The 15,999-nt window shown below is 32.1% G+C and overlaps 1 protein-coding gene across 2 annotated transcripts in view; it reads left to right on the top strand.

The window, feature by feature from the left end:
• Window positions 1-1,097: 1,097 nt before the first annotated feature.
• The window catches only part of LOC127733966 (coiled-coil domain-containing protein 87-like), an 89,311-nt gene continuing 74,409 nt past the window's right edge, over window positions 1,098-15,999 (top strand). For both annotated transcript variants that reach the window (XM_052243455.1, XM_052243454.1), the window contains exons 1-14: window positions 1,098-1,238; window positions 4,234-4,362; window positions 4,985-5,060; window positions 5,511-5,563; window positions 6,001-6,114; window positions 6,425-6,496; window positions 7,642-7,738; window positions 7,926-8,007; window positions 9,403-9,541; window positions 9,779-9,847; window positions 11,448-11,538; window positions 11,916-11,967; window positions 12,245-12,287; window positions 12,795-12,932. In XM_052243455.1, the coding sequence (XP_052099415.1) occupies window positions 4,240-4,362; window positions 4,985-5,060; window positions 5,511-5,563; window positions 6,001-6,114; window positions 6,425-6,496; window positions 7,642-7,738; window positions 7,926-8,007; window positions 9,403-9,541; window positions 9,779-9,847; window positions 11,448-11,538; window positions 11,916-11,967; window positions 12,245-12,287; window positions 12,795-12,932 (1,149 nt within the window). In that variant the 5' untranslated portion in view covers window positions 1,098-1,238; window positions 4,234-4,239. The remainder of the gene's footprint in view (window positions 1,239-4,233; window positions 4,363-4,984; window positions 5,061-5,510; window positions 5,564-6,000; window positions 6,115-6,424; window positions 6,497-7,641; window positions 7,739-7,925; window positions 8,008-9,402; window positions 9,542-9,778; window positions 9,848-11,447; window positions 11,539-11,915; window positions 11,968-12,244; window positions 12,288-12,794; window positions 12,933-15,999) is intronic.

Here is a 15,999-nt window from a genome sequence, read left to right as displayed (position 1 = left end):
TGATTGATAAATTTACTTTGAAATAATCTTTAGAATAATGATTGCAGAGACCTTGTTTTCCAGTAATTCATGAACAATTCAGTGTTACTTGCGATCATTTTTTTGTTGCAAGATTTTTTTGTTAAAAGAGCCCAAGCCAGCCATTGAAGATTTATGTACGCTTATTGCGTTATTGGTAAGAACAATAATTAGGGGCGAGAAGGCTACAAATTCGAGAGTGTCGATTATGAATAGATAGGAATCCATGACAACTCGCCCCACTGCCGAATCGCCCCACTTTTTCACCAACTCGCCCCACTTTCTGAAAAGGTTAAAATCCCGCTGAATAAAGGTCTGCCAACTCGCGTGGGGCGCGAAAAAAATAGTAAAATCCCGATGAATTTTATAGCCCTGCCAACTCGCTCCATTTATGAAAAAGGGTAAAATCCCGTTGAATATAGGTCTGCCAACTCGCCCTACTTAGTAAAAAGGTTAAAATCCCGATGAATTTTATAGTCCTGCTCCACTTATGAAAAAGGGTAAAATCCCGTTGAATATAGGTCTGCCAACTCGCCCTACTTATCAAAAAGGTTAAAATCCCGCTGAATAAAGGTCTGAAAACTCGTCCCACTTATGAATTTTTTTTAAATCCCGATGAATTTAGTCCTGCCAACTCGCCCCACTTATGAAAAATAGAAAAACATCTTACTACATCAATGACTACCAACTCGCCCCACTTATAAAAAGGAATTTAATGATCCCATCATAAATACGAAAATTACATATTAATGAGTAATGTATCTACAATTTTATTTTAAGAAACAAAGCATCATTTAATCTCAATCAAAATCATATATTCAATTTTCGATTTTTATTAGTATCACAAGTGATTTGTTTTATTCTGTGTATACAAGTTTTCATAAGTGGGCTAACCCTTTGTCATCAGTGGGGCGAGTTAATAAACCAGAGTGGAGCGATTTTTTAAGAAAGTGGGGCGAGTTGGTAAACAAGAGTGGGGCGATTTTTTAAAAGGTGGGGCGAGTTGGTGAAAAAGTGGGGCGATTTGGTGTGGAGCGATTTGGCAGTGGGGCGAGTTGTCTTGCTTCCTATTATTGAGTCTAATCAGTGTCATTTAGGCGCATAGCAACAACAAAATGTCTTTGGTCCCGAAAAATGAAACTTTTAGAAAGATTTTCCACTTAAGTGAAATGAGACCAAACTAAAAATCGCACGTTAGATTAGCTGTTGGTTTTTTGTCGGTAAGAACAATAGTTTTATCTCAAAATTAGTTATGAAATGGTCCGGAGTTGGATCGCGAATAAACAATATGGCTGCTGTGTATTGGCCAGATTCATAATGTAATTAGTTTAAGCATGTTATGTGTCATTTTTATCATTGATCTGCATGATTTTTATAATAAATATAAGGGTAAAGTTTGACTGAAATTTCACCCTAACGATAGCAGTGCCAACTAAATATCTAGTACAAAAAAGAACTTTTTTTATATCAAAAAGGAAAAGAAAGTATCATATAGTAAAAATGTTTCAATTAAAAAGTATTCTGTTTATCATGTTTATGAAATTCCTGGGACTCAATGTATTAGTCCCATTTGTTTCTTATCAAAAAGATTTAAGCTACTTTAATCAGTAAATTGAAACAATGCATTTACATAGAAATTAATACATTTAGCAAGGAGATCTAACAAATAGTCTGTAGATGCGTGCCGAATGTATAATTTTCCCTTTTGGGATCATTATTTTTCTGTCAGCTGTGTCATTTGTGTGTCTGTAGTTATTATCTTAAAAATGCGGATTTTGGTCATAGCTGGTCCGGTTCCGATGGATCCCGCAAATGATCTGTTTGACAAATATTTTAAATGGCGGTCGAAGAAAAATTAAGGAAAATAAACAATGTTTGATAAGTGAATTGGAATGAATATCACGATTTTAATGTAATAAATAGATGAAACTTTAACTAATGGCAATTTTCATCACATTTTAACGAATAGATGAAGTTTAAAACTTATTTTGCCGAATATCAAAATGTTTAATGAGAGCTCTCGAGTAACAAGTACTGGAATGAAAAGAAAATACTTCTTTAAAAGTTGTTAGTTTGAAATAACACACGACTAATCTGTAAAGTCAGTGCTTTCACCTTTTTTCTAAAGAAACAAATCGTTTATATCTTTGAATATATCTTTACTTTTAAATGAAAAATTGCTGTTTAATCGACATGGAAAAAAATTCGTAATTGTACAACTTGGCTTGGTAAGCCATTTTGTCAACATCCAGATTTACACCAAGGCCAACAGCTGAGGGTGATTACAATTAAAGGTGATATAATTTTTATGATCACAAGCGGTAATTAGATGAAAGTTCAAAAATTAGGACATCGATTTTGTGGCAATGTGTCGAGACCAGAAAAATGGCATCCTCAAAATAATAATTTCGTTGCGGAAATTATTATAGCGTCACGAAAAAAATTATAGTGTCGCGGTACCCCGATATTAAAACGGCCTGGGGAGATCACTGAATTCCCAATTTTTTTCTTTTCCTTCTTGTTTTCGGTGTGTTTTTTCACTTCTTTTAGTCTTCGGTGTAGTTTTTTTAGTAAACTTTATTGAATATTTCAATTTATGAAAATAAGCAAATGCAAAAGCAAATGATATAATTAGTACAAACAGGTAGCAGTTTTAAAAGTATCTTGAGCAATTACTAGAAAATTGGACAAGGATAAAAAGTCATAGAATCATGTGCAAAACAGTGTAGACGAGATCATTGATTGGCGCGCTAAAATATCCCATTGACTGGGTCAGATTAGGTGAACGTTCGTCTGTAACGCCCACAACTCACGACGTATTTATTATAAACATTTAAACTGTGGGGTTGCCAAAGGGTCTCAGTATATATACGAACAACAGTGCACAGTATATTATATACATATTTTATTTGCGATCATAAAATGTACAAAGTCGTCCATTACTATGTAAATTGGGTCGATTAAAAAAAAAGCTGAATATGTTTCTGTTGCCAAGGGTTTTTCACAAGTATAGTAGTTACCAATCTATACATTTTACCTATTCAAAAACATAAAGGCTTGATCCAAATAGCCTTTTTACTGTCTAATAACTTGCAAGTACGAAAAAGACAGGAAAGAAGTATATTTTGTCTATATGTTTTATGTTTACACACTTTTTAAAGTTGATCATGCATGCGTTCTAAAATAAAATTTTGACCAGATAAAAGTTAAAAGATGACATAATTGGACAACCGCAATTGTTAAATCGCTTTGACGTCCGAAAAAAAGATAATAATCAACACATCCATTGTAACTTTTAAAGCCAGTTAAATCCTTTTTTGCTGAAAGAACGTGCGATATCATAAAAATTGATTATCAAAACATAACAAAAACACAAGTAAAGAACGTTTAAGTATTCAATATAAATCAAAACACAAAGGTTTATTCCTAATTAGTTTTTCGAATTATTTTATTTAGGCACTGAGACCCTTTGGCAACCCCACAGTTTAAATGTTTATAATAAATACGTCGTGAGTTGTGGGCGTTACAGACGAACGTTCACCTAATCTGACCCAGTCAATGGGATATTTTAGCACGCCAATCAATGGTCTCGTCTACACTGTTTTGCACATGATTCTATAATAAAACAATTGTTGACTTTTGATTTCATTTGATACAATGATTAATCAACCCATGCAGAGATATGACATTCACCCTCGGCTGTTGGCCTTGGTGAACATCATATATCTGGGGTTGATAAATCATTGTATCAACCTCATCAAAAGTCAATAATTGTATACAATTACATTAAACAACAATGTCAATGAAGTATGTTTACTTTGATACAGTTTGAGTTGCAGAGCTACCATGAACATATTAAAAAGTAGCTTATATGGATATTTCGCTAGTAGCTTATATATGGACATAGCACTTACAAAAATGTATTTTAACAAATCATATTACATTGTTGTCATTCTTGTTATTGAATTATCAAATTATGTTTTGAGTTTTGTCTTAATTTATTGCTAGGAATCAGATAAATGTACTTCTTTGTCCACATTTATAAATGGGAAAAGTCAACATGCTAAGATTAGAAACGTTCTTCAAGCTTAAAAAACAACTATAGAATACTTGATTTTGTGATTTTCAATTTATTTATTTGTGAAATTAACATTAGAGCTGCAGTAAATTGAGTAATATACATTTTTGTACAGGGTCTTTTGGTTTATTTTGTAGACCACAATGCCATCAGATTCAAAGTCAGTGGAGGTCTCCAAATGGAGGCTTCCAACATACAGGCATAAAAAGATGGAAAGACCAGAAAAAACGGATCAGATGTACACAGTTAAATGGCCTCCTTTCCATGTAAGTATCTGTACCTGTGGTTACTAGGCATTAAGAAAAAAAAGCAAAGATAATAGCTTCATATGCACATGTGTTTCTAAATTTTATGCAAATGGCATATTGAGCCAAGTTATCTGTACAAATATAATTTTTTGAAATTTCAGATACACTCTTATGAAATGAACTTTTCTTTTCTTTTTTTTCTTTCCTCATAAGCAAATCCATGTATATAGCTGTATGCATTTATTTCATATGCAATAACTTTACTATCAAACTGCACTCAATATTAATTGATTCTGACTTTAAAATATGCTTTTATTCAGCAGGGCTCTTATGACATGTCAGTTATCTAGTCAAAGTGTATTGTGTGAGACTGTTTCATATCCCTTAGAGCTCTTCAATTTCCTGTTTGCTGAATACATAATAAAATTGAGAATGGAAATGGGGAATGTGTCAAAAAGACAACAACCCGACCACAGAACAGACAACAGCAGAAGGCCACCAACAGGTCTTCAATGCACCTTTATATAGGTCTATCAAATGTAATGTTCATTTATTGTCCACAAAAGTTATGAGTTAAGTTTCATGTAATTACATTCTTTTTTCTTTGTCTTTCATTTATACTTTTTAATTTCTGCAACAGAATGAAGTTACAAAGAAGATCAACAGTGTCCTGGAACCATTGTCTTTGTTTACTCCATCTGAACAAGAAAAGGGAGGTAACCCATTATATTTTAAAATAACTTATAAAAGATATGAAAAAAAGAATTTATTTGAAAAGATTTACATAATGTTGATGTTAAATGTGAGAATATTATACAGTAGAACCTAACTTGCTTGTTCTCCCGTCTAAACCACCTGTTTGTTTTTCTGACTACGTTGAAAAGATTCATTCTACTTTGTTAAAGGCTGAACAATGACGTAATATTGTTCACACATTTTGATTTTATGGATACATGTCTTGTGAGCGAGCATGTTAAAAGTCAACATGTTCTTATTCTGTTAGATGATGAAAACCGTCCTATAATCCAACAATAATGAGTTTACTTTGTAGTGTCAGAAAATTCTCTTATGAAAGAACAAAATATGAAAACGAGATTTTCTCTGATTTGCTTTCTGATTATTGTTTTAACTGTTCTCATGTGTACTTCCATCTCATTATATTTTAGTTCCAGAAGGGAAACAGAAGATGGAATTAGAGAGACCTGTTACTCCTATAGATGTAAGTAGAAATAGTGCCTTTATAGAAGTAGAAATAATTTTTTTTTTAGATTAGTTTACACAGATTAATTGTACAAGCATAACAACAAAACTAACTTCTGTGAAATACATTGCACACATTCTTGAAAGCTGATTCAAACTATTTGAAAGAAGTACAAAGATACATTGGTAAATTATAATGCACTTCAAACAAAACTGAATAACTTCCTTTATATTGTCACGAAACATCTTATGTGATTGCATACAGATTTTTTGCATCTTTCTTCAGAAAGGGCAATATAACCTTTACTCATAAAAAGCTGTTTTTAGAGCCCTCTGCACAAGATCTTGAGCAAATATATATCAGGTTTTTTTTTTATGTAAGACAAAACAGTTAAAGTAAACACTTAGAAAAATACTGAATAAGCATTTGTATACTATGGTTGTATTTATTTGTAGGAGGAAATAAAACATCAACCAAGATCAGTAGACCTTCTTGCCAAGTATGTTAGACGTAGGATTGCTGCCAAACCTGATGTTCCATACTTATCTGTTGATGATCAGAGAAATTTGGTTTGTATTCACATAACTTTCCATCTGTTCAGTTTTATTTAATCAGATCATGAGCTGTTGATTTTGTCTTGGTTACCTATGGTTTCTTAATTAACTATATTCTGCTAAAAATGACAAAATTTCTATATTTTGTTACCGTGGTATATAAAAAAATTACAGTCTCATGACATTTTATTGTTTTTTGAGGCTTTTACATTTTATTGTCTTAAATACAAACCAAAGATCAAAGATTTGAATAAAAACACATCTTTTCATTGTTATTTTTCAATGAATGATGTTTATTTTTACAGCATATGTTATATATTTTCAGGCTGGTATTTTGATGGGAGAGGTGAACATGTTATGGCCAGAAATTAAAACACAGATAGATGATCCCTTCTTGGTAATGTATACTCCTCCTTATACTGAAGTATCTGTATATAATTAGCTTGTGCATTGGTTCATGGGTTTATAAATACATCTCCACTTTTTGTACTTCTTCTAAACCAAAGACTGGATTCCAGTGAAAGTTTTACAGAATGTCTCTCATGACGCTATACGCTTATTTCCTTATATTTAACCAAAGATTTTTTGGTGGTTTCCCATAGAAAAACTTGAACTTTGTCATATCTACAAATGTATCTGAAACTCTCTCGAAACAATGATCTTTTTTCAATGAAACTTGTTTAGAATCTTTTTTGTCATTCCCTATGTCTCATTTTAATAGAATACAGCATAGCAAAACAACATTTCACTTTTTCACTGATCGTAGGTGAGACACAGGTTCCACGGAACCCTTTATGAATTCTGATAGAATAAAGTATAGCAAAAACTATGTTGAATCAGAAGAGGGTATTCACCAAGATGAAACCTTTATTTCATATGGTTAAGGGCATAAGATATTCATTTTTATGTTATTTTTATCTGGGTCTCCAATTTCGAAAGCAGGTCTAGTAACTGCTTGACTCTGTCTGTCACTCCATCATCCTGTATGTCAGTCGGGAAGACATTAGGTAGGCAACTTTTTTCGTGGTTTTCTTGGCTTCTATGAAAGCATAAGATTTTATCAACAGCTTGATAATGTTAAGTTGTAGCATGTAAGCAATTTTTAGATCTGCTGTGCAGCTACTTCCTGTTTGTCGATAGTTTGAAATTTCAATCAAATATACACAGCGAAGCAGGTCCGGACCTGGTTTTGGTCTTGTTTCTACTAAAAATTGCATGAAATTTTGAAATAAAAATAAATGGAGATGTGGTTTATGGGAACTTTATGCATCAAAGAAACAGTATTAACCCAAAAGCACAAAATAACAAGACATATAGAGGTCAACTTTCAGTATTCAACAAAACAAAAGATAGATGGTCCAGGCTTATTAGTTTTTGTTTTTGCAAACCACATGTTTGCACTATCAAAAGATAGAATCTTACTGAGCAGCAGTGTCAACTATTTTGAAAGGTTTCCATTACTCTTTTCTTCATAACTTGATTTGAAATGTAATTTTGATCCAGTTGTTTTTCTTTATGAGTAAATTTATTGTATATTTTCAGTCAGCAGAGGAAAACTGTGAATTAAATAGAAGGATAGCTGTACATATTGTTACTGTTTGTGAAAAATTGTTTCATCATTATATACAGAAAGCTCAAGGTAACTGCATGTACCAGTACATACTGTTTTCCCATAAAAGAAAAAAAAATGATATAGCATTGTCATGGTAATGAAAAATATACCTAAAACCATATTACTTTTTTAACATAAGATGTGAGACAGAAAATCAACTACACAAAAAAGAACACAAAACAGAAGTCAACTTATAAATTTTCTTTATTTTCAGTGCTAAATGAAAGAGGTATATTTAGTGGTCCAGCAAATATGAGTCGACTAAAGGCACAGCTTTCTCTTGATGCTGATAAATTGTGAGTAATACTGAGGTGTATATAGTATTTGAAAAAGCTACAATACTTGTGTATTTTTAAAATGTAAGAAGTATGAAAGTTAAAAGTAAATATAGAGTACTTTTTGGTCCCACTTTATGTCTTAAAAGGGCATTAGCTGCAAAATTCATTACCACCAAATTGGTTCGAACTCTTTAATTTGATTTAAAGCATTCATAAATATTTACAAAACTTACAATAGATCCATAGGAAACAATAAACAATGCATGAAATCGTAATAAAGTATCAGCATTTCGTGCATATTTTAGGCTAGACACCAACTTATTAACCATCAAGATGACCACGTAGGCTGTTGATGGTCATGTGACCTAATATAGACATAAGTAAAAATATAAATAGACTGATAAGCAAATGCCATATAATAATGACAATTTTTCTAGGTCTCTTTGTTTTCATGTCATAGATTATAGATTAAAAAAAATGTATATCATTGTTTTACCTGTATAAGAATGATTTTTTGTAGGACAAATCAGTCAATGAAATGGTTTTTCTTGGTGGCTCCCTTGTTTCACTTTTCAATTTTCACATTTTCCTTTTCTTTTTAACAACTGAACATTCAGAGCACATGCAAATATATATGGGCAACCCATATCCCACAAGGGTCTAATTGAGGTTGCATGTCAAATGAGCTCAAATTATTGTCTTGCAAGACCATAATATATCAGCATTGCTTATAAGCTTTAAATATTTTTACAAAATCGAACCAAACTGGCTGCTGATAACAAGTTACTATTTCAATATTTTCCATTTTTATATACTTTTGAAGAAATAAAATCACACTTTAATTTTTTGTCCTAATTGTAGTTAATGCCTTTTAAAAGAAAAAAATTCTTTGACGTATTTTATAATTCAAATCCTTTAACCCTGAATCTAAGTATACAAGATTATTAGATGTATTATTATGGTTGTTACCTCTCGTGAGATGCAGAAGATACCAAAGGTACTCCAACTCATAATGGAAGACAAACTGACAATGTAATGGTAAAAATAGAAAAAAAACAGCCAAAAGACAAACAACAGTATACAAAACATAACCTAGAAAACTATAGACTGAGCAATACAAAGTGGAATTAAAAATCAGGTGCTCTGAAAGGGTTAGCAGATCTAGCTCCACCTATGACAACAGTCATATTACTCCTATGATATATTACAAATGAAAGTGAAGCAACGCCTGGTGAATCTGTAGTAAGGTAGAGTCCCTGAAGTGGATACCTCGGTTATGCAGGGTCTTTACAATTATGCATCACACAATAGCTGATTAGTAGTTGACTCTTATCTTACCCTAAGATACACTATATTTGTGAACCATGGGTCGTTTAAATATGTAATATATGTGATAAATTAAATCATTTTCAGTCTGAATATCCTGACCATAAGAAGATATATTGTGGAAGATATACGTGGTAAAACCCATACTGATGAAGATGAGATTGTTTATAAAGCAAAACCATCTACAGCAGCCATGCAGAAACAGGCTCTTAGCTTTAAGAAAATGGTATGCATTTCTGTCTTAATGTTTTAAAAAGAAAGCATTTCCTTGGTGCTAATGACCTTTTTTCATCTACAGGCAACCCTCCTAGTTTTGAGCATTATATTTTAAAAAGCCTAAAATATGTTGAATCAATATTTATTCTTGCAAAATGGGGAATTTGAGGACCGTTTTTTTTTCATTATGAATTTACCTCCACTGTTCTCTGATATAGTTAATGAAATTCTTTATTTTATGTTACAGTTTGAGGAGAGTAGACCAAAGTCCAAAACTGTATTTTATCACAGAACAGCTAATGATGAAGCCAGAGAGGTATGTCTCATTCATCTAAAAGATTAATTGCTTTCTGACATTTTTTTTTGTTAGGTAAGGTAGTAAGGAAGTAACTTCTATTTAAAAGCGGCGTATATGTTGGATTTGGAGGTGTGATGGGGAAGCTGAAGTTTGATGGTCTTTTGTTTTGTCTTATAACATGGATGTTCAATGTAGTGTTTGAGATGGTGATCCCAGATGGGACCATAATAGAGTGACTATAAAAAGATTGATCTCGTGTCCCGACAAAGAATTTCATATTTCCTCCATTTGCTGTAAAAAATATAGGACGATCTATCTTATTTCCTGCTCTCATTCACTGTAGCTGAATATCTTAATTGCTATTTTGTGTTGTTGTGACAAAGCAAGTAGTACTTAAATTGCTTATAGCTGTCTTGTTTTTCAGTATTTAAATTAGTACTGGTATGAATGGGCAATAACCTTTGCATATAGCATCTATAGATGTCAATTTCTAAATGCTTGTTTGAACGTTGGATTATTTTTTTCAAAGCATATTTACAAAGTAAACAACAACGTTTCAGTTATGATACGAAATGTAATGACTATTTATCATGACAATCTCTGTGATTTACTTAAAAACCTGAAAAGCTGCTTCTAACAAACAAATTGACATGTAAACATGAAAAACATTGAAAATATAGTTTATGTAATCAATCGCACTTCAGCATTACCACTAACGCACTTTGACTTTACTATCGACAAGATAGCGTCACTATGCTATCATCACACTTCAGCATGATAAAAAAAACACTTCAGCGTCACCAATCGCACTTCAGCATAACCATCACTGTTCAGAGTACTACATATATGCACAGAAAAACATTAGTTCTGATGAGCTCTTTAACTGACTATGATAAGTTATGATTTTTTATCAGTTTAAATAGTCTAGTGGCTTCCAATTTTTCAAAATAATTAAATTTGTTTTATAGATAATAGAGTTGTTGTCTTTTTAAAGTTATGGAATCAAACTTTAATATAAACATAAGGAGATGTAGTATGATTGCCAATGAGATAACTATTCATCAGAGACCAAATGACATGGATGTAAGCATCTAACAACCTTCAACAATGAGGAAAACTCATACCATATAATAAGCTATAAAAGGCCTAGACATAATGTAAAAATAATTCAAATGAGAAAACCAAGGGACTGATTCATGATAAGACAATAAAGAAAAGACAGATAAGACAGAGTTAAGTGGCGGGGTTAAACATGTTTGTGAGCACTCAACCCTCCACCTAACCTGTGACACAACATATAAAAATTGGTTGGAAAGGGTTTGTTTCATTAGATGAGCCAGAAACACAAAAAGATAAAAGACACAAAGTACCAATCTAAGGGTACATTAAAACGGAAAAAAAAAACAAAATGATATCTGTTTAACAGATGAAATATAAAATCATAAATATACCTTACTCCCCTCGAAAAAATTCTAGCTTTATTTCTACATTTTATTTCTATTCCTTTTTTTATTGCACATGTCATGCCTTAATAGGATGTGTATATTGTGCTATTTTATGAGTTAACTGTGGTGCAGATTGAGCAGTTAATGTCAGATAATATTTTTATTTGTAATAGATTTTACAAGCCATGCCAGATTTAGATACATCCAAGCTGATGAATGTGATATCAGAACTACCAGACAGAGAATTACAAACACCATCACAAGGTAGGAAATTGTTATATAACAAAATGATTTTTCAAAACAGTGTTCATTTCAGTATCTTACTTGTTGTTTTTTTTCTCTCACTTCAGATTAAAGTTCAGCCTTTCTTTTGATTTATCATTACTATATTTAACTCCTGTGATCATATTCACAATAACTAAACGTAAGTGTTATTTGTAAGTAAAACTCTCAATTAAGTCCATAACATTTGAATTCTGTAAATTCAGAAATGTTTTCAATTCACAAAAACTATAAATGCTCAGGTTGCCTAGAATTTAATTTAGTGAATTGTAATAAAAGTTTGAATTGTACATATTGAAATAATGAGAGGTTTTTTGTTGAAAATGCCACTGACATCAATTTTGAATTTCTCTTTTCAGCATCAACAACCTCTCCTCCTATGACTGCAGAGAGAATGTCGAAAGCATCAGGGTATGTTTTGATTTACATGGGGAGAAAAAATTTCGCAAATGTATTTTGATTAAAGTTTTATTATTATCTTTAACCATAGTAAATAGTCAGCTACTTTTTTGATAATCCACCATCATGATTTTTTTATATATATAGATTGAAGTTGCATTTTTTTAAATGCAATTTTAACAAATTGTTAAAGTGTGTTTATTTTATTTCTAAAAGGAATTCCTTTAACCATAAGGATATATTGATTACATATGAGAGTGATTTACAGTATATTTCAATTCCTTTTTAGAGTATCGAAAGAAGATGCATCTAAACAGAAAGTTATTCTGAAGGTAAGTTGTTACTTGTAATTATACTCAGTCATAGGGATTGAAAAAAAGTGATTTTTTTGCAGTGAATTTTGTCCAGTTTAAAGGCGTTACTATTTAGAGGCTTCATAGTAAATTACAATGATAGTATGCATAGTTTATATAAAAAAATCATTGAAGGGAAAGCTCTCATAGCTTTCAGCAAAATTTAAGGAGAATTGTCAGATTTTTATTTAAAGTTAAGTACATTGACTTTAAATGTTTATTATTTCTTTTGAATGATTGAGTACAGTGATAATTTTTTAGTAATATATTAAACAAAATGAAAATCCCAAGTTTTTACAACATTGTTCTTGCTGTATTCATTGGCTAATTGGTTTAATACCAAATAATTAATTTCATAATTTGACAATTTTATTGGTCTACTTCTTTCATTTTAAGGTGCACATTGTTGAAAAAGACTATTGGTTTAAAAAATATGTCTAAATCAATGAATTGTCATGTACATGTGTATATATTGTAATATTACAGAGATCTCTGTCTTTGCCACACTTGAAAGTTGGGGAGAATCTGCTAGAAGAACTTGGTATCAGTCCATCTGTTAAAGAAGATAAGTTGTCAGAGATAGAATTACAGATGCTTAGAAGACAGGCACAGAAAAAACAACAAGTATGAAATATAATTATACCAAAGTTGCGTAGGGTATAATATTTTTGACTGTCATTCCTCACTCCGTTTGTCCGACCTTCAGTTTTGTTCGTGTCATCTCAACTATTAAACCACAAAACAGAATTCCATGAAACTTTGTAGATAATAAGGACATACTATGCGACAGGAAATTATGATTACAGTTTTTTTCTGGGAGTTATGCCCCTTTGAACTTTAAATTTTGACCTAAATATACTACTGCAACAGTATATCATCGCAACTCCTAATAAACCACACCACAGAATTTCATGAAACTTTGTAGATGATAAGGACATACTATGTAGATATGCATAGCAACAGGAAATTATGATTAAATTTTTTTTCTAGGAGTTGCGCCCTTTTGAACTTGGAATATTAGCCTAAATACACTACTGCAACAGTTTTCCATCACAACGCCTCTGAAATTTATGATTACATTTTTTTTGGGGAGTTATGCCCCTTTGAACTGACAATTTTGACTAAAATATACTACTGCGACAGTTTGTCATTGCAACTCCTCTGAAACCACACAGCAGAATTTCAAGAAACTTAGTTATTGAGGACATACTATGTAGATGTGCATATCCACAAGAAATGTTTATCAGTGACTTTTGTAGGAGTTATGAGTCTTTGAACTTAGGAATCTGGTGAGATTTTGATTGACAATGGGTGAGGGGAGGGGGGCATAGTGTATGTGAGTGTGCTCACGAAAGCTCTTTAATTAAGTCACTGTATTTATTGCCATTTGGTGATCTTTTTATATGTTTTTAATTGATATCCATTTGTCATAAAAAAAATTTTTTTGCAATACAAAATAAAAAAACTTGCAATGTCAAATAGTATAATAATTAGAGCTGATAAACCACAGATAAAATATTCTGATATGCTTTTTATACGACCGCAAAAAAATTTTGCGGTCGTATATTGGTATGATGTTGGCGTCGTCGTCGTCGTCGTCCGAAGACACATTGGTTTTCACACTCTAACTTTAGTTTAAGTGAATGGATCTCTATGAAATTTTACCATAAGGTTCAATACCACTAAAGGAAGGTGGGGATTGATTTTGGGGGTTATGGTACCAACAGTTAAGGAATAAGGGGCCAAAAAGGGGCCAAAAATAAGCATTTTTGTATCTTCCAGACATAACTTGTGTGTTAGTGTATGGATCTCTCTGACATTGTACCACAAGGTTCCATATCACAAAGGGAATGCTGGGATTGATTTTGGGGGAAATTACCTCCAAGTTTTAGGAATTAGGGGCCAAAAAGGGGCAAAAAACAAGCATTTTTCTAGTTTCAGGACAATAACTTGTGTGTTAGTGTATGGATCTCTCTGAAATTGTACCACAAGGTTCCATATCACAAAGGGAATGCTGGGATTGATTTTAGGGGTAATTGCCTCCAAATTTTAGGAATTAGGGGCCAAAAAAGGGGCAAAAAACAATCATTTTTCTAGTTTCATGACAATAACTTGTGTGTAAGTGTATGGATCTTTATGAAATTGTACTACAAGGTTCCATATCACAAAGGGAAAGCTGGAATTGAGTTTGGGGGTAATTGCCTAAAACGTTTAGGAATAAGGGGCCAAAAAGGGGCCAAAAATAAGTATTTTTCTAGTTTCCAGACAATAACTTGTGTTCAAGTGTATGGATCTCTCTGAAATTGTACTGCAAGGTAACATAACACAAAGGGAAGGCTGGGATTGATTTTGGGGGTAATTGCCTCAAAATTTTTGGAATTGGGGGCCATAAAGGGGCAAAAAAACAAGCATTTTTCTTGTTTCAGGACAATAACTTGTGTGTAGGTGTATGGATCTTTATGAAATTGAACTTCAAGGTTCCATATCACAAAGGGAAAGCAGGGTTTGAGTTTGGGGGTAATTGCCCTAAACGTTTAGGAATTTGGGGACAAAAAGGGGGAAAAAAACCAAGCATTTTTCTAGTTTCCAGACAATAACTTGTGTTCAAGTGTATGGATCTCTCTGAAATTGTACTGCAAGCTACCATACCACAATGGGAAGGCTGGGATTGAGTTTGGGGGTGATGAATCATAAGGGGGTTCAAAAAATTGGGGGGGGGGGATTTTTTTTTCCTTTTTTTCTTTAAAATTTTCCATTTTTAATTGGTTATTTCTGATTTATATATAAAAGCAAATAATAATGATATGGTTTGAATAGGTAAATTAAAAAATTTTAAGTTCTTAGACCACATTCATTCTGTGTCAGAAACCTATGCTGTGTCAAATATTTAATTTCAATCCAAATTCAGTGCTGTATCAAGCTTGATTGTTGTGTCCATACTTGCCCCAACTGTTCAGGGTTCGACCTCTGCGGTCGTATCAAGCTGCGCCCCAGCGGAGCATTTTATTTAAGAATTGCAGTAACTTATATAAGAATAAAATCTACAATTCTTATACTTTTGAAATTTCATTTTAATTCTTTTTTATGATTTTATGTTATAAGGAGGGCATAGTATTTGTGTTTATAATGTGAAAACATGGCTACTTTTATGTATACCACTCTCTTCATGATTTGAATTTTATTGATCTGTTAATCTGTGTGTGATTAATTGGTGAATGTAATATTTTAATTCTTTGATTACCTAAAGGTGTCAGACCACCAATTCAAAATCCTTATCTATTCAACCAAATTTTGCATTTTTCACAGCTTTTTTAAAAATTTACCTTAAGTTTAACTTCATAGAAACCAGGTATATCCTGAATTGTACATGTATCACCTTTCTACATGTCAATTTTCAACCCATGTTTAAAGTCTTGTAAGAAAGAACTTCCTTTTGGAAGACAAGTACTACTAAAAATAACCCATGGTTTCCTGGAAATCTGAAATTAGTATACTATGGAGTGCATTAATCCTTAATTTTTAATGCAAACAAGTAAATTTTGGCTCAAAATGGTCTAAATATCTTTCTCTTTCACCAAAAGTTTCATTTCTGCAAATTTGTTGGTTAGTTTAATTAAAAAATGACATCAAAAGCACTATTTTTTGACAGAGTAGGGCTACTTTTACATACGTTGTAAATTGGAGGGAGTTA

This window comes from Mytilus californianus, unplaced genomic scaffold, assembly GCF_021869535.1.
Source record: "Mytilus californianus isolate M0D057914Y unplaced genomic scaffold, xbMytCali1.0.p SCAF_3, whole genome shotgun sequence".
In the NCBI taxonomy this organism is placed as follows: Eukaryota; Metazoa; Mollusca; class Bivalvia; order Mytilida; family Mytilidae; genus Mytilus; species Mytilus californianus.
Note: the sequence above shows the minus strand (reverse complement) of the source record. Positions and strands in the feature narration are given on the sequence as shown.